This window comes from Armigeres subalbatus, chromosome 2, assembly GCF_024139115.2.
Source record: "Armigeres subalbatus isolate Guangzhou_Male chromosome 2, GZ_Asu_2, whole genome shotgun sequence".
Classification (NCBI taxonomy): domain Eukaryota; kingdom Metazoa; phylum Arthropoda; class Insecta; order Diptera; family Culicidae; genus Armigeres; species Armigeres subalbatus.
The window spans coordinates 306,274,993-306,292,994 of record NC_085140.1 but is presented as its reverse complement, the minus strand read 5'-3'; the positions used below and the strand labels follow the sequence as shown (position 1 = coordinate 306,292,994).

The window sequence follows — 18,002 nt, the reverse complement described above, 5'->3', positions numbered from 1 at the left end:
CAATCATACACTGAAAGAAGCGGAATGGTAAAATCTACCAAATCGAGGGTAAAAATAAAAACATTTTACCACTTGATTTGTGCAGACTACAGTTTGCACTTAAATCAACCATGACTGCAGTTGATTTTACTATGGAGCCTTTTTGACACTTCTTGTTGAATTATACTATTTTTTCGTTCAAAAGTACCATGTGCAGCCGTAAACATTGCAGTAGTTATTACTAGAGGCCTGAATAAGAGAAACGCGGATAGGTATGTGCCGCCAATCGAACCGTCAAAAAACAGCAGCCAATCGAGCAGGAGACCTGTCAAGCAGCCAAAATGTTGGCTCAAATTCTGAAAAGGGCCAAATTCGATTTTATGCAATTTTTAAATAAACAAAATTGAATGTATTTTACATTAGTTTGCAATAATATATGCAAGTCATTTATAGATTATGAAATGAAATTCCATTGTTTATTGGATTCTACTGTTATTTGATGTGGGCACATAAAAAAGCGAATTGTGAGATTTTATCTACATAAACCATTTCTTCCTTTTCATGTGTTGTTCTGCGATGAAGAAGATTGAATGCAGTGTTGGCAGATTCATATTTTCTATCCGCGTTTCTCTTATTCAGGCCTCTAGTTATTACCATTCTCATAGTGGAACCATAGTAGAATTGACTAAACATGTTTGTATTTTACAGTAAATACATAATTTGGCTTTTATTGTTTATTAAATACAGATAGGTTTACAAAAATTATCTATTTAAGAAATGCGCTATGTGTATGTGGCAAAAGATAGCCTCTTCGAATATGGACAGACCTGGGACAGACCAATTCCCTTGGCCGCCACCGGCTCTTCTTTGTTTCGGAAGAAACAGGAAAGTTCTAGCGGTAGCAGTAGCTGGTGTGACACTTACGCTGGATGTTTTTCTTGACCCCGAATTGCCGTCGAACCAGAGCCAGTGTGAATCCATGGGGACATTGTAAATTTTCAGGATGTCCGAATGTGACATTGTTTTCAACGTGCTGTATAGTCTGTAACACAAAATGCGAGGAGTAATTTATTTTATTTTTTATCATAGCCTAAAATATCAATCTGTAATAATTACTTACTGTAATCTTCTGATTTTTCAAGCTCTATTTAATGATTAATTCGCAAGTATTTATCGCTTCCCACTAAGACTGCATCGATGGTGACCTGAGATGTTTTTGTTTTGTAGATTTTCTTCACTACACTTTGTTGTTAGTTTAACCATGCGCATATGGTAAAACTCACAACAGTGTTGTTGTTATAAATAGGTATACATTTATATCCAAAACATACTCAAATGGTAATTTTAAGAGCTTTTGAATGGTTAAAATTACTGCAACATTGTTTTCAGTGTATGATTAACTTTTTTACCACCCAGATCATACCAAATTATTGACAGATTATACATCTTATAATAAAGATTACTGGAATGGGAAATGAAAAATAATCTCATAAGAAAAAAATCATACATGATATAATTTGGGTAGCTATTCACAGCCGACTGCATAAAAAGAAGTGTTTTCATTTTAAGTGTAAAATGCGAGGTTGAAGTGTCAACGGAATTTTTTTTTCGAAGTCGGTGCTAATCTGAAATGTATGTAGGTCTATACATTAATTTAAAATGGTAAATAAATCTAATCTTATTTCTCCAATTTTTGTTTCGTTTCCAGAATCATCCATTTCCTGCGAATCATCCTTCCACGGGAAAGTGTTGTGACCGAACGTCGGTGCTACGCTCCTCCTGGCTGAGCTAGTGGATTCAAAAATTCGAGTTCAGCGAATATGGTGCGTATCAAGGTAATGATCTTGTGTGATGGCCCTCCTTTAATGTAAGTGGTTTTCGAGGTGAAAAACGTTTAAACCTAACGTCGTTCTAATGATAGAACGGTATTGTTGCAGACCGTGCCAGGATGCGAGACTCTGGTGAGATCCTCATCATTAAGTATCTGGTGATGCCGTATGTGGGCGTAACCAATTGCAATAACCTTCCAAATTTTGGACCGATGTTAGGTAGTGGTTGGTCCTTAGATGTTAGAACGGAACGGTGACGAAAACAGTAGAATTGGCAGACTGCTGAGTTTCAGGGGATTTGGGGATTCTCCCGTCTATTTGAAAATACATGGGGGACCAAATCCCGTGTCACGTTTCCCGAATTGTAAACCAGCCATAACGGTCAAATCCGTGACCGTCCGTTCCATTGTTCCACATAGAATTTATCATTACAATAGTGAGCAGATGCCCACGAAGCGTGTTTTCAACGCCACTTTCACGCAGTGTTAAAAAGACGCTTCAGGAAAACCTAACATGTGCTTCAATTCGCACTTTAAACGTATACATAATAGCACAGAGAACAGACGTTGAAGCTGCACTCGCCATGTTGTGATAACTTTTTACTGTTCATTTTGAATAACTTTGGAATGTCGCCGTTATCCCGTGCATACACACTTAACTCATATCACCGTATTCGGAAAATTTTACCGAAATCTCAACAGCAGAACTGTTCGGTAATTAATTTTACAGATTTTTTGTAATTTTTTCCATTGCTCAACTGTCAAAATCACCGAAAATCAGTTAAATTATTTACCGAACAGTTCTGCTGTTGAGATTTCGGTAAAATTTTACCGAATTCGGTGATTTATTTTAAGTGTGTAATCAGCGCTAGCGTCATCAAAAAATGCCACTGTGCGCTAGTGTTGTTATGCACGCAAGAGCATACCAGCGCCATCGTGTTGTCAAAATGAGATTGTGAGTTGCAATGTCGATGTCGATGGCGTTGAGGTAGAAATTTTGTCCGAGCCTCCATGTCTGTTCTCTGTGATAATAGTGCATAAGAGAGACTCCTTCACCACTATCCTTTCTTTTATTATAATATTTACAGGTGAAATTGTTGAGTGGACATCCGTACGAAAAGGGTCCCGTAAATACAGCTTATGTATTCAGTTTCCCGCGCTCAGTAAGGGCGATGCGATGGTGGCGAGTGTGGCAGAACTATATTAGACAATAAATCAAATTTAACAAATAATTTTTAGTATTGGCTTATTTTATTATAAATTGAGGAAAAAAACAAAATATTATCAATATTATATTATTATATCTATGATATTATCCTATTGAAATTTCTGAAATAATATTATACATATTACAATACAGTAATCTTATAATTGAATGATTATCGCACTCCGTTCAATTCGGATTAACAGCTGAATCGTTGATAAATCTTACTATTTATCGTCTGTGTTGAATCAATCAATCAAACCCCAAATGATCGCATGCAACAAAAATGAAGATAAACCAATGATTCATGGTAAAATTGCTTGGCAAAAATATATGCAAAAGTTGATGTTTTTGAATGGTAACGATACTTAACAACCCATTCAATGTATCATCAAAAACCAAAATATTATAAGCGCTATCGTAAATACTAAAGAGGCTGCACTCATAACAAAGAGACGAAGTGTCAAAATTGGAACAGCGCATTTGCTGTCAAATCAGTTGTTCCAATCGAGCACAAGGTTGTTAAAGGTAGGAGTATTGCGTCTCTTTGTTTTTCCAGGCTCGTTAGTAAATACCATTCATGGTATAATTAATGTACAGTACACAGCAAAAAAGATTGTAAAGTGCATCGACGTAATCAGACAGATGTACGAAAAAATCGATGTAATAACGATTTTCTAATGCATATTTGAATATATTTGGATGTAATACTACACCGCTTCAAAATTACACAGTTTGCAATTGATAATTTTCTTTTACGTTGCTCCAGTGTACTATTCATATCTAAAATATTTAATATTACACTAAAATAGATGCAACCCAGTCAGCCAAAACAAGTTGTGTAAAATTACACAGGTTTGAATGCTATATTATATTTGAGTAGAATGCAATATTGAATCTCGGCAACACTGGTCAGATTTGCTTTTGGATCAAACCCGAATCGCACGCCATGTTTTTTTTACTCGCGAGTGGAAATTGTCGAAAGTGTCGTGCCGGAATAAATTTTATAATATTCTTAAAGAATATCGTTATTCCTACCTAACATAGAAGGTGAGTCATTGTTTATACCAACTTTCAGCATTCCAAATTATTTCGTATGGATTCTGCTTTGTTTCCAGACAAAAAAAATGGAAAGCTATCGTTAAGCATAATAAAAATTGCGTGACTTGTTGCGGGATTTCTCAATGCGGGCTTGGTATGCGAACGACTGCACCTGGGAAGCGGTATATTGTGGCCACAGCAATTGATTCGGAGCTTGCCGGAATTTCCGACAGGCTATCTTCTTGTGAGCCACGATTGCACGGCTTTGGTACCGGGTCAGGAGTTTTCCCTCACATTTACAATGGATACATGCACGGTTGGGTGATCACGGCTGCGTCCGTCCGTAGTGAGTCATCAGCGGCACCAGTTCCGAATATTCCCCGACTGTCGACAGCTGATTCGATGAGTTAAACAGCCCGAATGGAAAATAACCGCTTTTGGTAGATATTTGTTAATAATTCTTGTCTTCGAATGCCTTTTCATCTATCTTATTGTTTCAGAAGAGGAAAATCGTGTCTAGATCTTTCGCCGTGGGCCCTAATCAAGGAACCGCTCGGCTGGTATAACCAAGAAAAGTCTGGTATGCCAGGAAAGGTTCGGATAGTTGAAAGAAAAAAAAACGAATGGCCGGAGCATGTGTCCAAACCACTTTCGAGCGATTTAAAACAAAGGATTGAGCTGGTGTAACCACGGAGAGTTCCGCCAGTCTTCACATATTGGCTGGTTCAGACGAAACGGTCTCCACCTGGGATGCAGCAAAAATAGTTACCTCCACTTCCACATCATCGTTGTCGGCAACATCTTTAATTATAAGTGCTTACGGAAATCAACAGCACATCAGCAGTCCAAGTAATGGAACTTCAGCAGTACCTCCGATATCATGACCACCGCCGTCAATCGATAATCAGAAGACCAGCAATTTCTCTGTGACGGAAGCGGCCGTCGTGTGGTGTCAAATCGTACGTGTTGCTGCCCTATTCAACAGTATGACGAAGAACCTACTCACCCAAGCCACTTTTGCAACGCCGAGTCAGGTATTTTTTTAATGTTATTAGTTTTCTTTAGCACCAAGTTCTTTAATCTTAATTAGAAGCATCCTAAAATCGTTTTTCCTGATCGGTCGGAATATTCCCAGAGAGTTGGTCTAGCATCTTGTACCGATGTGACACATCAGTGTCAACAGTATGCGTAGTACATTGGTGAACACACGGGTAAGTATGAGTGAATGTTAGAAGCTTGCCTGGCTCGTTGGTTTGCCGAATGCAACAAGCAGGCAGTTAAGAGACGGACGCGAGATCGACCGGTTCGCTGTGTATAGTGCTGTGAAGACGATCGTTACAATGGCGACGGGAATAAAAATCGGTGAGTGAATTTAAACGAGAAAATATGTTGAAATGCTTCGAAAACTCTAGTGAAATAAGTCAGATGAAATAAAAATGTATCGAGTGTTTGAATTGTGTGAAATTCGTGGAGATAATAAATTATTTTAAAGAAAACTAAATGAATGGCGGCCATTTTGAAAAGTGGCGTCCCTCCAAGATGGATGAAAAAAAAAACGAGTCGGATGCCTGAGGTTTTTGCAGTGTGTGTGGATACTGTTCTGTTGCTGAATATGGATTTACTGTAAAGGGAGATTATGATCAGTGCCGTGTGGAGCTGCGTATTGCAGATAAAAGAAAAGAGAGATGCATGTTGTATGGCATGTGTAGTGTTTGTGTAAGAATCAACATTCATGGTCGAGGGTGGCTTCGTAGGTGCTACTGTTGGATGGCTTCACAGTTTGGATAAGAATTGGAGACGAGCTTCGTGCTGTGTATTGGTGAAGCATGTTGCATGATGAGAAAACGGCTCCGTGCTGTAGTAGTGTGAGAATAAAAAAAAAGAACTTCGTGGGAGAGAAATGCTTTGGTTGTACTGTGAAAAAAAAAAAACAAAAAAAGGAAATTGATCAAACCTTTGGTAGAATGCTTACGCTTAGTGCTTTGTTATTTTAGATTGGCTTCGTGCAATGTGAACAGGAAAGCTATGTGCTGGTATGAAAGCTTCACAGTTTGGATAAGAATTGGAGACGAGCTTCGTGCTGTGTATTGGTGAAGCATGTTGCATGATGAGAAAACGGCTCCGTGCTGTAGTAGTGTGAGAATAAAAAAAAAAAGAACTTCGTGGGAGAGAAATGCTTTGATTGTACTGTGAAAAAAAAAAACAAAAAAAGGAAATTGATCAAACCTTTGGTAGAATGCTTACGCTTAGTGCTTTGTTATTTTAGATTGGCTTCGTGCAATGTGAACAGAAAAGCTTTGTGCTGTTATGGAGAATAAAACGATCAGCTAAGTGGAAATGATGTTTCTCAAATGGAAGACAATTAAGTTTGGGCTGGAAGGCCGGGTGTATGAAGCTTACGTATGGCGCTTATGGATAAAAGGTTCGAAATTGCATGCGTAATCCAATGTTGTCGAAAAAGCTCCGTGCTGTAATGTTGTGTTAGTGGGATAATGGAATTCTTAACGATACGGGACTGGAGATTACGGATGAATGATTGCATGATGACGGAAACCTATGAGAATGTAATAGAAGGTAAGAATCGATGAATGTTGTTTGATTATTGTTTGGTTATTGTTTGTGGATCGATTATTATGATGTGTAAAAGGGCAGTATACAGTGATCAGTAAATAAAATTTATTTCTGTGACATTATATAATGAAAATATTTAGTTCGAAGCATTTCAAGTAGTAAAGAAAAGAGCATCAACTAATTGGGGCCCATATTTGTTTTTGGCAGATGCGGCAGTGATGCCATCTTTTACAGTTGGTTCTGATCCTAGGAATAATTGGGAGAAATGGAAAAGAGCATTTGAAAGATTTGTTTCGGCTAATAGTATTGTCGGTGATGTAGAAAAGTATAACCTGCTCTTGGTGATCGGGGGCATTGAATTACAGTCCCACTATGACAAAATCGAAAAGATGCAAGTATGTATTCCAATTCGACCAGATAGTAATGACTTACAAGTTCTGCAATATGAATCAGCTATTCTGGCGTTCGATAACCATTTCGCACCACAACTGAATAAGCGATTTGAAAGACATCAGTTTCGGGCATTGAAACAAGAGCATTCCGAGAATTTCGAAAACTTCATTTTCCGATTGAAAGAGCAAGGAAACCGTTGTCAGTTTGTTGACTTGGACGACATGATTATCGATCAAGTTATCGAGGGTTGTTACTCTACCGATCTGAGAAAGAAGCTATTGACTGAAGAAAAAAGTTTGTTGGAAGTTCTTCAGTTGGGAAAAACTATGGAAGAGGTTCACAAACATGCAAAAGAATACGACAAGGCATCGTCGTTGACATCCGTACAATCATTAGTACAAAACGTTACGGAGAAACAGCGATATCAAAGAACCTCTTATCAGGGCAACAGGAAATGCTACAATTGTAATCGACCAGGGCATATCGCGAAGGAAATACACAAATGTCCTGCCAAGAATGTAACATGTTTCAATTGTGGAATGCGAGGACATTTTAAAGCAAGCTGTAGGAAACGAAAGGTGGAGGAACCTCAGACGTCACAGAAACAGAATAAAAAGGTTTGTGCGCTGGTTGATGCTACACCACAATCTGCCGGGATATTTTTCGTTAACGATGGAGAGCCATCCGAAATTCTTCTTTTTGATGTTGGGGGTTTGCTGTTAGAGATGGTAGTGGATTCAGGATCACCGGCAAATATAATTCGAGAGTCTACCTATCAAAAGCTCAAGGCGGCTGGTGCTAACATTATGGGCGAAAGAAATGGCGGGGATCTACAAGTGCGGTTAGAGTCCTTCGCCTCCGATAGCAAAATATTGTTTTCGTGCGCGTTTGAGGCAGAAATAAAAACACCCGGCGCAGATAATGGAGTGTGGACACATTTTCTGGTTGCACCGAAGGGCCAAACGGATTTGCTGAGCAAAGCAACGGCATTCGCACTTGGTGTCCTCAAAATAGGATACAGCGTGAACCAAATTACCGGTATACGAAATTCAACTATATCGATTTCGGAATTTCCAAAGATACCGAATGTTGCTTTGAAGATCCAAGTGGATGAACACATCAAACCGATTGTGCAGGCTGCAAGACGCTTACCTATATCAATGGAAGCTGACGTTGAAGAGGTAGGAACACGAATATTTTTTTTGTTTTATTATGATTACGAAAATATGTTTTTTTCTAAAGGTCATACAGGACTTAATCGATAAAAAGATTATCGAACGTGCTGAAGCCCCGTTCACGTGGATATCGCCACTTGTACCTGTTAGAAAAAGTGATGGAAAGATAAGACTCTGTGTTGACATGCGGGCTGCCAATCAGGCGGTCATTCGAGAGAACTATCCCATGCCCAACATTGATACCGCCATAGCTGGAATTCGCAAGGTTGCCAAACTATCGAAAATAGATCTTGAGTCAGCGTATTACCATATCGAGTTAGAGTCGGAGAGTAGGAAAATTACCACATTTGTATCAAGAAGTGGAGTATATCGTTTTCGCAGGCTGATGTTCGGCATTAAGTCTGCTCCCGAACTATTTCAGCGGGAAATGGAGAATTTGTTTCGAGGTATCAAAGGGTTGATTGTGTTTATGGACGATCTACTAATTTTTGCTAGTACCGAAGAAGAGCATGATGAGATACTGGCGGAAGTATTACGTCGGATTAAGTCGGTTAACATGAAGATTAACGATAAAAAATCAGTTTTTGGCGTTACGGAACTTGAATTTCTCGGTCATATAGTATCTGTTGATGGGATTAGACCAACTCAAGATAAAATTCAAGCAATTTTGGATTTGCGGCCGCCTACAAATTTAACAGAGTTGAAATCTCTGCTAGGTATGATAAATTTTGTTGGGAAATTCATTCCGAACTTGGCAACAAAAACATCTGAAATGCGTAATTTGCTGACGAAGGAATCGACATTTGTATGGAACAAACATCATTCAAACGAACTACAGCAAATTAAATCAGTTTTGGGTAGAATTGAAACTTTAGGTTTTTTGACCCACATGACGATACCTACCTGGTTACAGATGCTAGTCCCGTAGGAGTTGGCGCCATTTTAATTCAAATTGAAAATGGAGTATCTCGTGCCATCTACTGTGTGTCTAAAAGCTCAGCCAGTCACGAGAGGAAATACTGTCAGACCGAGAGGGAATGTTATGCGATTGTGTGGGCTATGGAAAAATTTTACATTTATCTATACGGTCGACATTTTTCCCTAATAACGGACTGCAAGCCCTTGCAGTATCTGTTCAACCAGCCCAATCGAAACCGTCAGCAAGAATCGAGCGATGGATTTTGCGCCTACAAGCATTTGATTTCGAAGTCAAATACGAGCCAGGAGATAAAATTTGGCTGATTCTTTCTCCAGAATGGCTGTAAACGATGATTTCTCATCTGGAGAACAGGACGTTGTTCAATGGATAGTCAATGAAGTGAAACCATCTGCACTTGGTGAAGCGGAACTTCAGAAAGCTACGCTGGAAGATGATGAATTGGGCAAAGTAAAATCGGCCATTGCGTCCGGAAAGTGGGATGAAGTTGATCTTCCATACAAGGCTGCTACAATCAAAGATGACCTCCTGTGCTATGGCGATTTATTGCTGAGAGGAGATAGGATTGTGATTCCAGTTAAACTACGCGATAGGATTGTTCGTTTAGCCCACATTGGACATCAAGGAGTCACAAGTATAAAAGCTCATCTGCGGTCCAAAGTATGGTTCCCTGGAATGGATAAACTTGTGGAACAGTTAGTCAAAACTTGTAAACCGTGCCAAATGACGGCTCTACCGGATAAGCCAAACCCTATTGGTCGTCGAACTCCTACCGAACCCTGGGAAGATCTGGCTATGGACTTCAAGGAAGGATTGCCAGAAGGAAAATCTTTGCTTGTCGTGGTATGTTACACCAGCCGTTTCATCCAAGTAGAAGTTATGAAACCTGCGACATCCCAAAAGTCATCAGTGCTCTATTGAAAATGTTCGCGTCACTGGGAGTGCCCGGTCAATAACTGCCGATGATGAACCCTTAGTTTCGATCTGCTGAGCTGAAACAGTTATGCACCAGCTACGGCATTCATCTGAATCTCTCTACACCGTATTGGCCGGAACAAAACGGAGCTGTAGAAAGACAGATGAGGAATATAGGTCGAAGAATCAAGATTAGTGTTATTCAAGGCACTAATTGGGAAGCAGATTTAATGGACTACCTTATCATGTATCATTCAACACCCCAAGAGACCACAGGTGTATCACCTGCAAAAATGGTATTTGGACGCGAAATGAAAAACTGGTTACCTTCGATTCACAAAAACGACAACTTGTTTCTGGAATACTCAAAGGATCGGGACATGGTCATGAAAGAAAAGCATAAAATTCGATCGGATACAAGACGTCATGTATGTACACACCAACTCGAGAAAGGAGATGTAGTAATTATGCGAAACTTGAAGTTAGGATCTTTACAACCAACGTTTGGCAATGAAGAGTTCGTGGTAGTGGATATAAAAGGGGGAGAGGTTGAAGTATATTCTGAAGAAACAGGGAAGAGATATGCTAGAAATAGTACGCACTTTAAGTTACTGCGGAAAGTGGGGGAATCAAGCGCTGAGATTCAATCGGGTGATAATGAGATCGTATTTAATGAAGATCTGACTAGCGTTAATGACACTGTTGACAGACATCGTAGGGAAATCCGTAGACCCAAGAAGTTGCAGGACTTTGTATAAGCATATGGACAAATATTGTATTAAAACTTTAAAAATAAAGAGATGCTTCTAATTGATACTGTTGTTGTCTTTAAGTGATGGGAGAGATGTACCGATGTGACACATCAGTGTCAACAGTATGCGTAGTACATTGGTGAACACACGGGTAAGTATGAGTGAATGTTAGAAGCTTGCCTGGCTCGTTGGTTTGCCGAATGCAACAAGCAGGCAGTTAAGAGACGGACGCGAGATCGACCGGTTCGCTGTGTATAGTGCTGTGAAGACGATCGTTACACATCTAAATAATACACCATTGTTTGTACATTTTCCCGTAAGGACTTACGAAGGGAAGAGGGGGCTGAAAGTACCTATTATAGGTAATAAGTGTTCGCTCCCCTAGAGGATTGCGGTATAGTGTTAGCAGTTTCGAGCCAGTTAGTGTTAGTGCAAAAATAACTGGTGTGATTTGCCAAATGCTACACTCAATCACTCACTCATGTATCCTGAGCACCCCTGAGCAAAAATAATCCTTTAGGGATTGCAAAGCGAATCCTTTAGGGATTACAAAGCAAACCCTTTAGGGATTGCGAAACGAATGCTTTAGGGATTACAATTCGAATCGTTAAGGGATTGCAAAGCAAATTCTTTAGGGATTGCAAACCAAATCCTTTAGGGATTGCGAAGCAAATCCTTTAGAAAATTCTTTAGGGATTGCAAAGCGAATACTTTAGGGATTGCGAAGCGAATCCTTTTGGGATTGCAAAAATAATCCTTCAGGGATTGCAAAGCGAATCCTTTAGGGATTACAAAGCAAACCCTTTTCCAGAGGGAATCCTTTAGAGATTCCAGAGGGAATCCTTTAGGGATTCCAGAGGGAATCCTTTAGGGATTCCAGAGGGAATCCTTTAGGGATTCCAGAGGGAATCCTTTAGGGATTCCAGAGGGAATCCTTTAGGGATTCCAGAGGGAATACTTTAGGGATTCCAGAGGGAATCCTTTAGGGATTCCAGAGGGAATCCTTTAGGGATTCCAGAGGGAATCCTTTAGGGATTCCAGAGGGAATCCTTTAGGGATTCAAGAGGGAATCCTTTATGGGTTCCAGAGGGAATCCTTTAGGGATTCCAAAGGGAATCCTTTAGGGATTCCAAAGGGAATCCTTTAGGGATTCCAGAGGGAATCCTTTAGGGATTCCGGAGGGAATCCTTTAGGGATTCCAGAGGGAATCCTTTAGGGATTCCAGAGGGAATCCTTTAGGGATTCCAGAGGGAATCCTTTAGGGATTCCAGAGGGAATCCTTTAGGGATTCCAGAGGGAATCCTTTAGATTCCAGAGGAATCCTTTAGGGATTCCAGAGGGAATCCTTTAGGGATTCCAGAGGGAATCCTTTAAGGATTTTAGAGGGAATCCTTTAAGGATTCCAGAGGGAATCCTTTAAGGATTCTAGAGGGAATCCTTTAAGGATTCTAGAGGGAATCCTTTAAGGATTCTAGAGGGAATCCTTTAAGGATTCTAGAGGGAATCCTTTAGGATTCCAGAGGAATCCTTTAGGGATTCAGAGGAATCCTTTAGGATTCCAGAGGAATCCTTTAGGGATTCCAGAGGAATCCTTTAGGATTCCAGAGGGAACTTTAGGCATTCCAGGGGAATCCTTTAGGCATTCCAGAGGAAATCCATTAGGGATTCCAAAGGGAATCCATTAGGAATCCTTTAGAGAATTCTTTAGGGATTGCAAAGCGAATCCTTTAGGGATTGCAAGCGAATCTTTGAGGATTTTAAAGCGAATCCTTTAGGGATTGCAAAGCGAATCCTTTAGGGAGTGCAATGCGAACCTTTTAGTGATTACAAAGCGAATACTTTAGGGATTGCAATTCGAATCGTTAAGGGATTGCAAAGCAAATTCTTTAGGGATTGCAAAGCAAATCCTTTAGGCATTGCGAAGCAAATCCTTTAGAAAATTCTTTAGGGATTTCAAAGCGAATACTTAAGGGATTGCGAAGCGAATCCTTTTGGGATTGCAAAAATAATCCTTCAGGGATTGCAAAGCGAATCCTTTAGGGATTACAAAGCAAACCCTTTGGGGATTGCGAAACGAATGCTTTAGGGATTACAAAGCGAATCCATTAGGGATTGCAAAGCGATTTCTTTAGTGATTACGAAGCGAATACTTTAGGGATTCCAGAGGGAATCCTTTAGGCATTGCAAAGCAAATCCTTTAGGGATTGCAAAGCAAATCCTTGAGAAAATTCTTTAGGGATTGCAAAGCGAATACTTAAGGGATTGCCAAGCGAATCCTTTTGGGATTGCAAAAATAATCCTTTAGGATTACAAAGCGAATCCTTCAGGAATTGCAAAGCGATGCCTTTAGGGATTGCAAAGTGAATCCTGTAGAAATTCCAGAGAAAATATTTTAACTATTTCAAAGGGAATCCTTTAGAGATTCCAAAGGGATAATCCTTAGGGATTCCAGACATAATCCTTTAGGGATTCCAGAGATAATCCTTTAGGGATTCCAGAGGGATTCCAGAGGGAATCCTGTAGGGACTCCAGAGGGAATCCTGTAGGGACTCCAGAGGGAATCCTTTAGGGATTCCAGAAGAAATCCATTAGGGATTCCAGGGGATTCCCTCTGGAATCCCTAATGGATTTCCTTTGGAATCCCTAATGGATTCCCTCTGGAATCCCTAAAGGATTTCCTCTGGAATCCCTAAAGGATTTCCTCTGGAATCCCTAAAGGATTTCCTCTGGAATCCCTAAAGGATTCCCTCTGGAATCCCTAAAGGATTTTCTGAATCCCTAAAGGATTTCCTCTGAATCCCTAAAGGATTCCCTCTGGAATCCCTAAAGGAATTCCTCTGGAATCCCTAAAGGATTCCCTCTGAATCCCTAAAGGATTCCCTCTGGAATCCCTAAAGGATTCCTCTGAATCCCTAAAGGATTCCTCTGAATCCCTAAAGGATTCCTCTGAATCCCTAAAGGATTCCTCTGAATCCTAAAGGATTCCTCTGGAATCTAAAGGATTCCTCTGGAATCCTAAAGGATTCCTCTGGAATCCCTAAAGGATTCCTCTGGAATCCTAAAGGATTCCCTCTGGAATCCCTAAAGGATTCCTCTGGAATCCTAAAGGATTCCTCTGAATCCCTAAAGGATTCCCTCTGAATCCCTAAAGGATTCCCTCTGAATCCCTAAAGGATTCCTCTGAATCCCTAAAGATTCCTCTGAATCCTAAAAGGATTCCTCTGAATCCCTAAAGGATTCCTCTGAATCCTCAAAGGATTCCTCTGAATCCCTAAAGGATTCCCTCTGAATCCCTAAAGGATTCCTCTGAATCCCTAAAGGATTCCTCTGAATCCCTAAAGGATTCCCTCTGAATCCTAAAGGATTCCTCTGAATCCCTAAAGGATTCCTCTGAATCCTAAAGGATTCCCTCTGAATCCCTAAAGGATTCCTCTGAATCTAAAGGATTCCCTCTGGAATCCCTAAAGATTCCTCTGAATCCCTAAAGGATTCCCTCTGAATCCCTAAAGGATTCCCTCTGAAATCTAAAGGATTCCTCTGAATCCCTAAAGGATTCCCTCTGAATCCCTAAAGGATTCCCTCTGAATCCCTAAAGGATTCCCTCTGAATTCCCTAAAGGATTCCCTCTGAATCCCTAAAGGATTCCCTCTGAATCCCTAAAGGATTCCTCTGAATCCCTAAAGGATTCCCTCTGAATCTAAAGGATTCCTCTGAATCCCTAAAGGATTCCCTCTGAATCCCTAAAGGATTCCCTCTGAATCCTAAAGGATTCCTCCGAACTCTGAAGGATTCTCCGAATCCCTGGAAAGGATTCCTCTGAATCCCTAAAGGATTCCTCCGAATCCTAAAGGATTCCTCCGAATCCCTAAAGGATTCCCTCCGAATCCTAAAGGATTCCTCCGAATCCCTAAAGGATTCCTCCGGAATCCCTAAAGGATTCCTTTGGAATCCCTAAAGGATTCCTTTGGAATCCTAAAGGATTCCTTTGGAATCCTAAAGATTCCCTTTGGAATCTAAAGGATTCCTTTGGAATCCTAAAGGATTCCTTTGGAATCCCTAAAGGATTCCCTTTGGAATCCCTAAAGGATTCCTTTGGAATCCCTAAAGGATTCCTTTGAATCCTAAAGGATTCCTTTGGAATCTAAAGGATTCCTTTGGAATCCCTAAAGGATTCCCTTTGGAATCCTAAAGGATTCCTTTGGAATCCTAAAGGATTCCTTTGGAATCCTAAAGATTCCTTTGGAATCCCTAAAGGATTCCTTTGGAATCCCTAAAGATTCCTTTGGAATCCTAAAGATTCCCTTTGGAATCCTAAAGGATTCCCTTTGGAATCCCTAAAGGATTCCTTTGGAATCTAAAGGATTCCTTTGGAATCCCTAAAGATTCCCTTTGGAATCTAAAGGATTCCTTTGGAATCCCTAAAGGATTCCTTTGGAATCCTAAAGTTCCTTTGAATCTAAAGGATTCCTTTGGAATCTAAAGGATTCCCTTTGAATCCCTAAAGGATTCCTTTGGAATCCCTTAAAGGATTCCCTTTGAATCCCTAAAGGATTCCCTTTGGAATCCCTAAAGGATTCCTTTGGAATCCCTAAAGGATTCCCTTTGGAATCTAAAGGATTCCTTTGGAATCCCTAAAGGATTCCTTTGGAATCCCTAAAGATTCCTTTGGAATCCCTAAAGGATTCCTTTGGAATCCCTAAAGGATTCCCTTTGAATCCTAAAGATTCCTTTGGAATCTAAAGGATTCCTTTGGAATCCCTAAAGGATTCCTTTGGAATCCCTAAAGGATTCCCTTTGGAATCCCTAAAGGATTCCTTTGGAATCCCTTAAAGGATTCCCTTTGAATCCCTAAAGGATTCCCTTTGAATCTAAAGGATTCCCTTTGAATCCCTAAAGGATTCCCTTTGGAATCCCTAAAGGATTCCTTTGGAATCCTAAAGGATTCCTTTGGAATCCCTAAAGGATTCCCTTTGGAATCCCTAAAGGATTCCTTTGGAATCTAAAGGATTCCCTTTGGAATCCCTAAAGGATTCCCTTTGGAATCCCTAAAGGATTCCCTTTGGAATCCCTAAAGGACTCCCTTTGGAATCCCTAAAGGATTCCCTTTGGAATCCCTAAAGGATTCCCTTTGGAATCCCTAAAGGATTCCCTTTGGAATCCCTAAAGCACAGACAAACAGACATAACACTCGTCAAATTTCCACCGTTCACTGATTTACTGGCCAATTCAAATAATCATTAGTTGGCCAATCGATCACTCGTGGCGCGCGCATCGTTTTTGCTTGAGTTTGACGTTTGCTCACTACCGCCATCTGGTTCGCGATTTGCCCAACTAACTGAAATCAACAGATGTCGTTAGTGTTCGAACGATGATGTATTTGATGCGTAAATGTTCAATGTGTTATGTCTGTTTGTCTGTGCCTAAAGGATTCCCTTTGGAATCCCTAAAGGATTCCCTTTGGAATCCCTAAAGGATTCCCTTTGGAATCCCTAAAGGATTCCCTTTGGAATCCCTAAAGGATTCCCTTTGGAATCCCTAAAGGATTCCCTTTGGAATCCCTAAAGGATTCCCTTTGGAATCCCTAAAGGATTCCCTTTGGAATCCCTAAAGGATTCCCTTTGGAATCCCTAAAGGATTCCCTTTGGAATCCCTAAAGGATTCCCTTTGGAATCCCTAAAGGATTCCCTTGGAATCCCTAAAGGATTCCCTTTGGAATCCCTAAAGGATTCCCTTTGGAATCCCTAAAGGATTCCCTTTGGAATCCCTAAAGGATTCCCTTTGGAATCCCTAAAGGATTCCCTTTGGAATCCCTAAAGGATTCCCTTTGGAATCCCTAAAGGATTCCCTTTCCCTCTAAAAAATTGCTGTAGGATTTCCGTAGGAGTACTTGGAGGGTTCTTTTCGGAGTCCCTGAAAGAATCGCTGTGGAATCTCTGAAGGAATTGATTTGGAATTTCGTGAAGAAATCGCTAAAGAATTGCCGTCGGAATCCTTACAGAATTACTTTCGGAATCTTTGAATCCCTAAAGAAATCTCCAAAGGGTTCTCTAAAGAAATCCCTTAAGGATTCCCCAAAGAAATCCCTAAAGTACAGTGACTATAATAACAGTGTCGTCAAGTGTCAGAATTGGAACAGAGTCGTCTGTCAGTTTCATACAAATGCGTGTTCCAAACGTGCAGGAGACCTGTCAAACGTGGCACATAGTGGAACTTTCTTATAGGACTCTACCTAAAGAATTCCTAAAGTTATCCCTAAAGGATTCCCTTCGGAATCCCTGAAGGACTCTTGTCGGAAAGCATTTATGATTTGTGCCGAAATCTCTGAAAAAATGATTCCAAGATTTTTCTGGTATTCTGGAAAAATCCATTATCAGCCTTTACAAGATAAGCAATTTCTTCGGATTTCCAAAAGGGGTTCTTTTTAGGATTCCAGAAGGTCGGAATCCTAGAAGGATTTCCTTCGGACCCCCCCGGCAGGATTAGTTTTGTTCTTTTCTATTCTATAAATATCTTTAAGGACCATCTTAAATAAACCGCTCTTCACCAACCCTACTAAAATATGCTTCGTTTTTCAGCATTTGACATCACATGGCACCGATTTTCGTGCCGCTCGATTATGTTATTTATACGGTAACTCTGGAACTGTATTTCACTGGATCCAAAGTTCGTTCGATTACGCTGCATTTTGCCGTTAAATGGACGGCTGATATTGCCGCTAGATGGAACAGAACGAACGGTCAGGACAACAAATCATAATTTATGATCATCGACAGGGAAATTCACCATTCTACGAATCTGCTCAAGCGCACCATGCCGCTTCAGCTAAATGAAAAAATATAGGTTTAAATCGGCATAAATCGTAATAATTTTTATTGTTTAAATTCCGATAGAAATAAGATGATATGAACAATCAAATAATATTTTATATGCAAATGTATGTTGTATTATATAAACACGGCCAAAACCGCACTATGAGAACCGAAACACCCAAAAACTCCATTCAATGCCATGCATTTTGGATTGTTTTACATCACAAACGTTTACATCGCTTCAGTTACATCATCTTATTGATTACATCGATAGAAACTACGTCGCTCCTGTTTATTACACAGCAAGCTCTCTAGTACATCGCACGATGTAATATTAAACAATCGATGGACTCAACGGGTTGCAGCGATTTCGATGTAATATTCAACAACTTTTTTTG

At 40.2% G+C, this 18,002-nt stretch overlaps 1 protein-coding gene and 2 long non-coding RNA genes across 3 annotated transcripts; all 3 read left to right on the top strand.

The window, feature by feature from the left end:
* Positions 1-1,451: 1,451 nt before the first annotated feature.
* LOC134216691 (uncharacterized) lies at positions 1,452-3,033 on the top strand. Its single transcript, XR_009980773.1, has 3 exons — positions 1,452-1,611; positions 1,688-1,814; positions 2,896-3,033. It is a non-coding gene; the product is annotated as an uncharacterized LOC134216691 (long non-coding RNA).
* An 896-nt stretch (positions 3,034-3,929) lies between these two features.
* LOC134216690 (uncharacterized) lies at positions 3,930-17,728 on the top strand. The gene is made up of 4 exons (XR_009980772.1): positions 3,930-4,061; positions 4,130-4,492; positions 4,553-5,086; positions 17,371-17,728. It is a non-coding gene; the product is annotated as an uncharacterized LOC134216690 (long non-coding RNA).
* LOC134216232 (uncharacterized protein K02A2.6-like) lies at positions 5,345-9,433 on the top strand. Its single transcript, XM_062695180.1, has 4 exons — positions 5,345-5,414; positions 6,831-8,197; positions 8,259-9,048; positions 9,105-9,433. Exons 1-4 carry the CDS (start codon positions 5,393-5,395, stop codon positions 9,431-9,433), a joined length of 2,508 nt encoding a protein of 835 aa, XP_062551164.1. The 5' UTR covers positions 5,345-5,392.
* Positions 17,729-18,002: the final 274 nt, after the last annotated feature.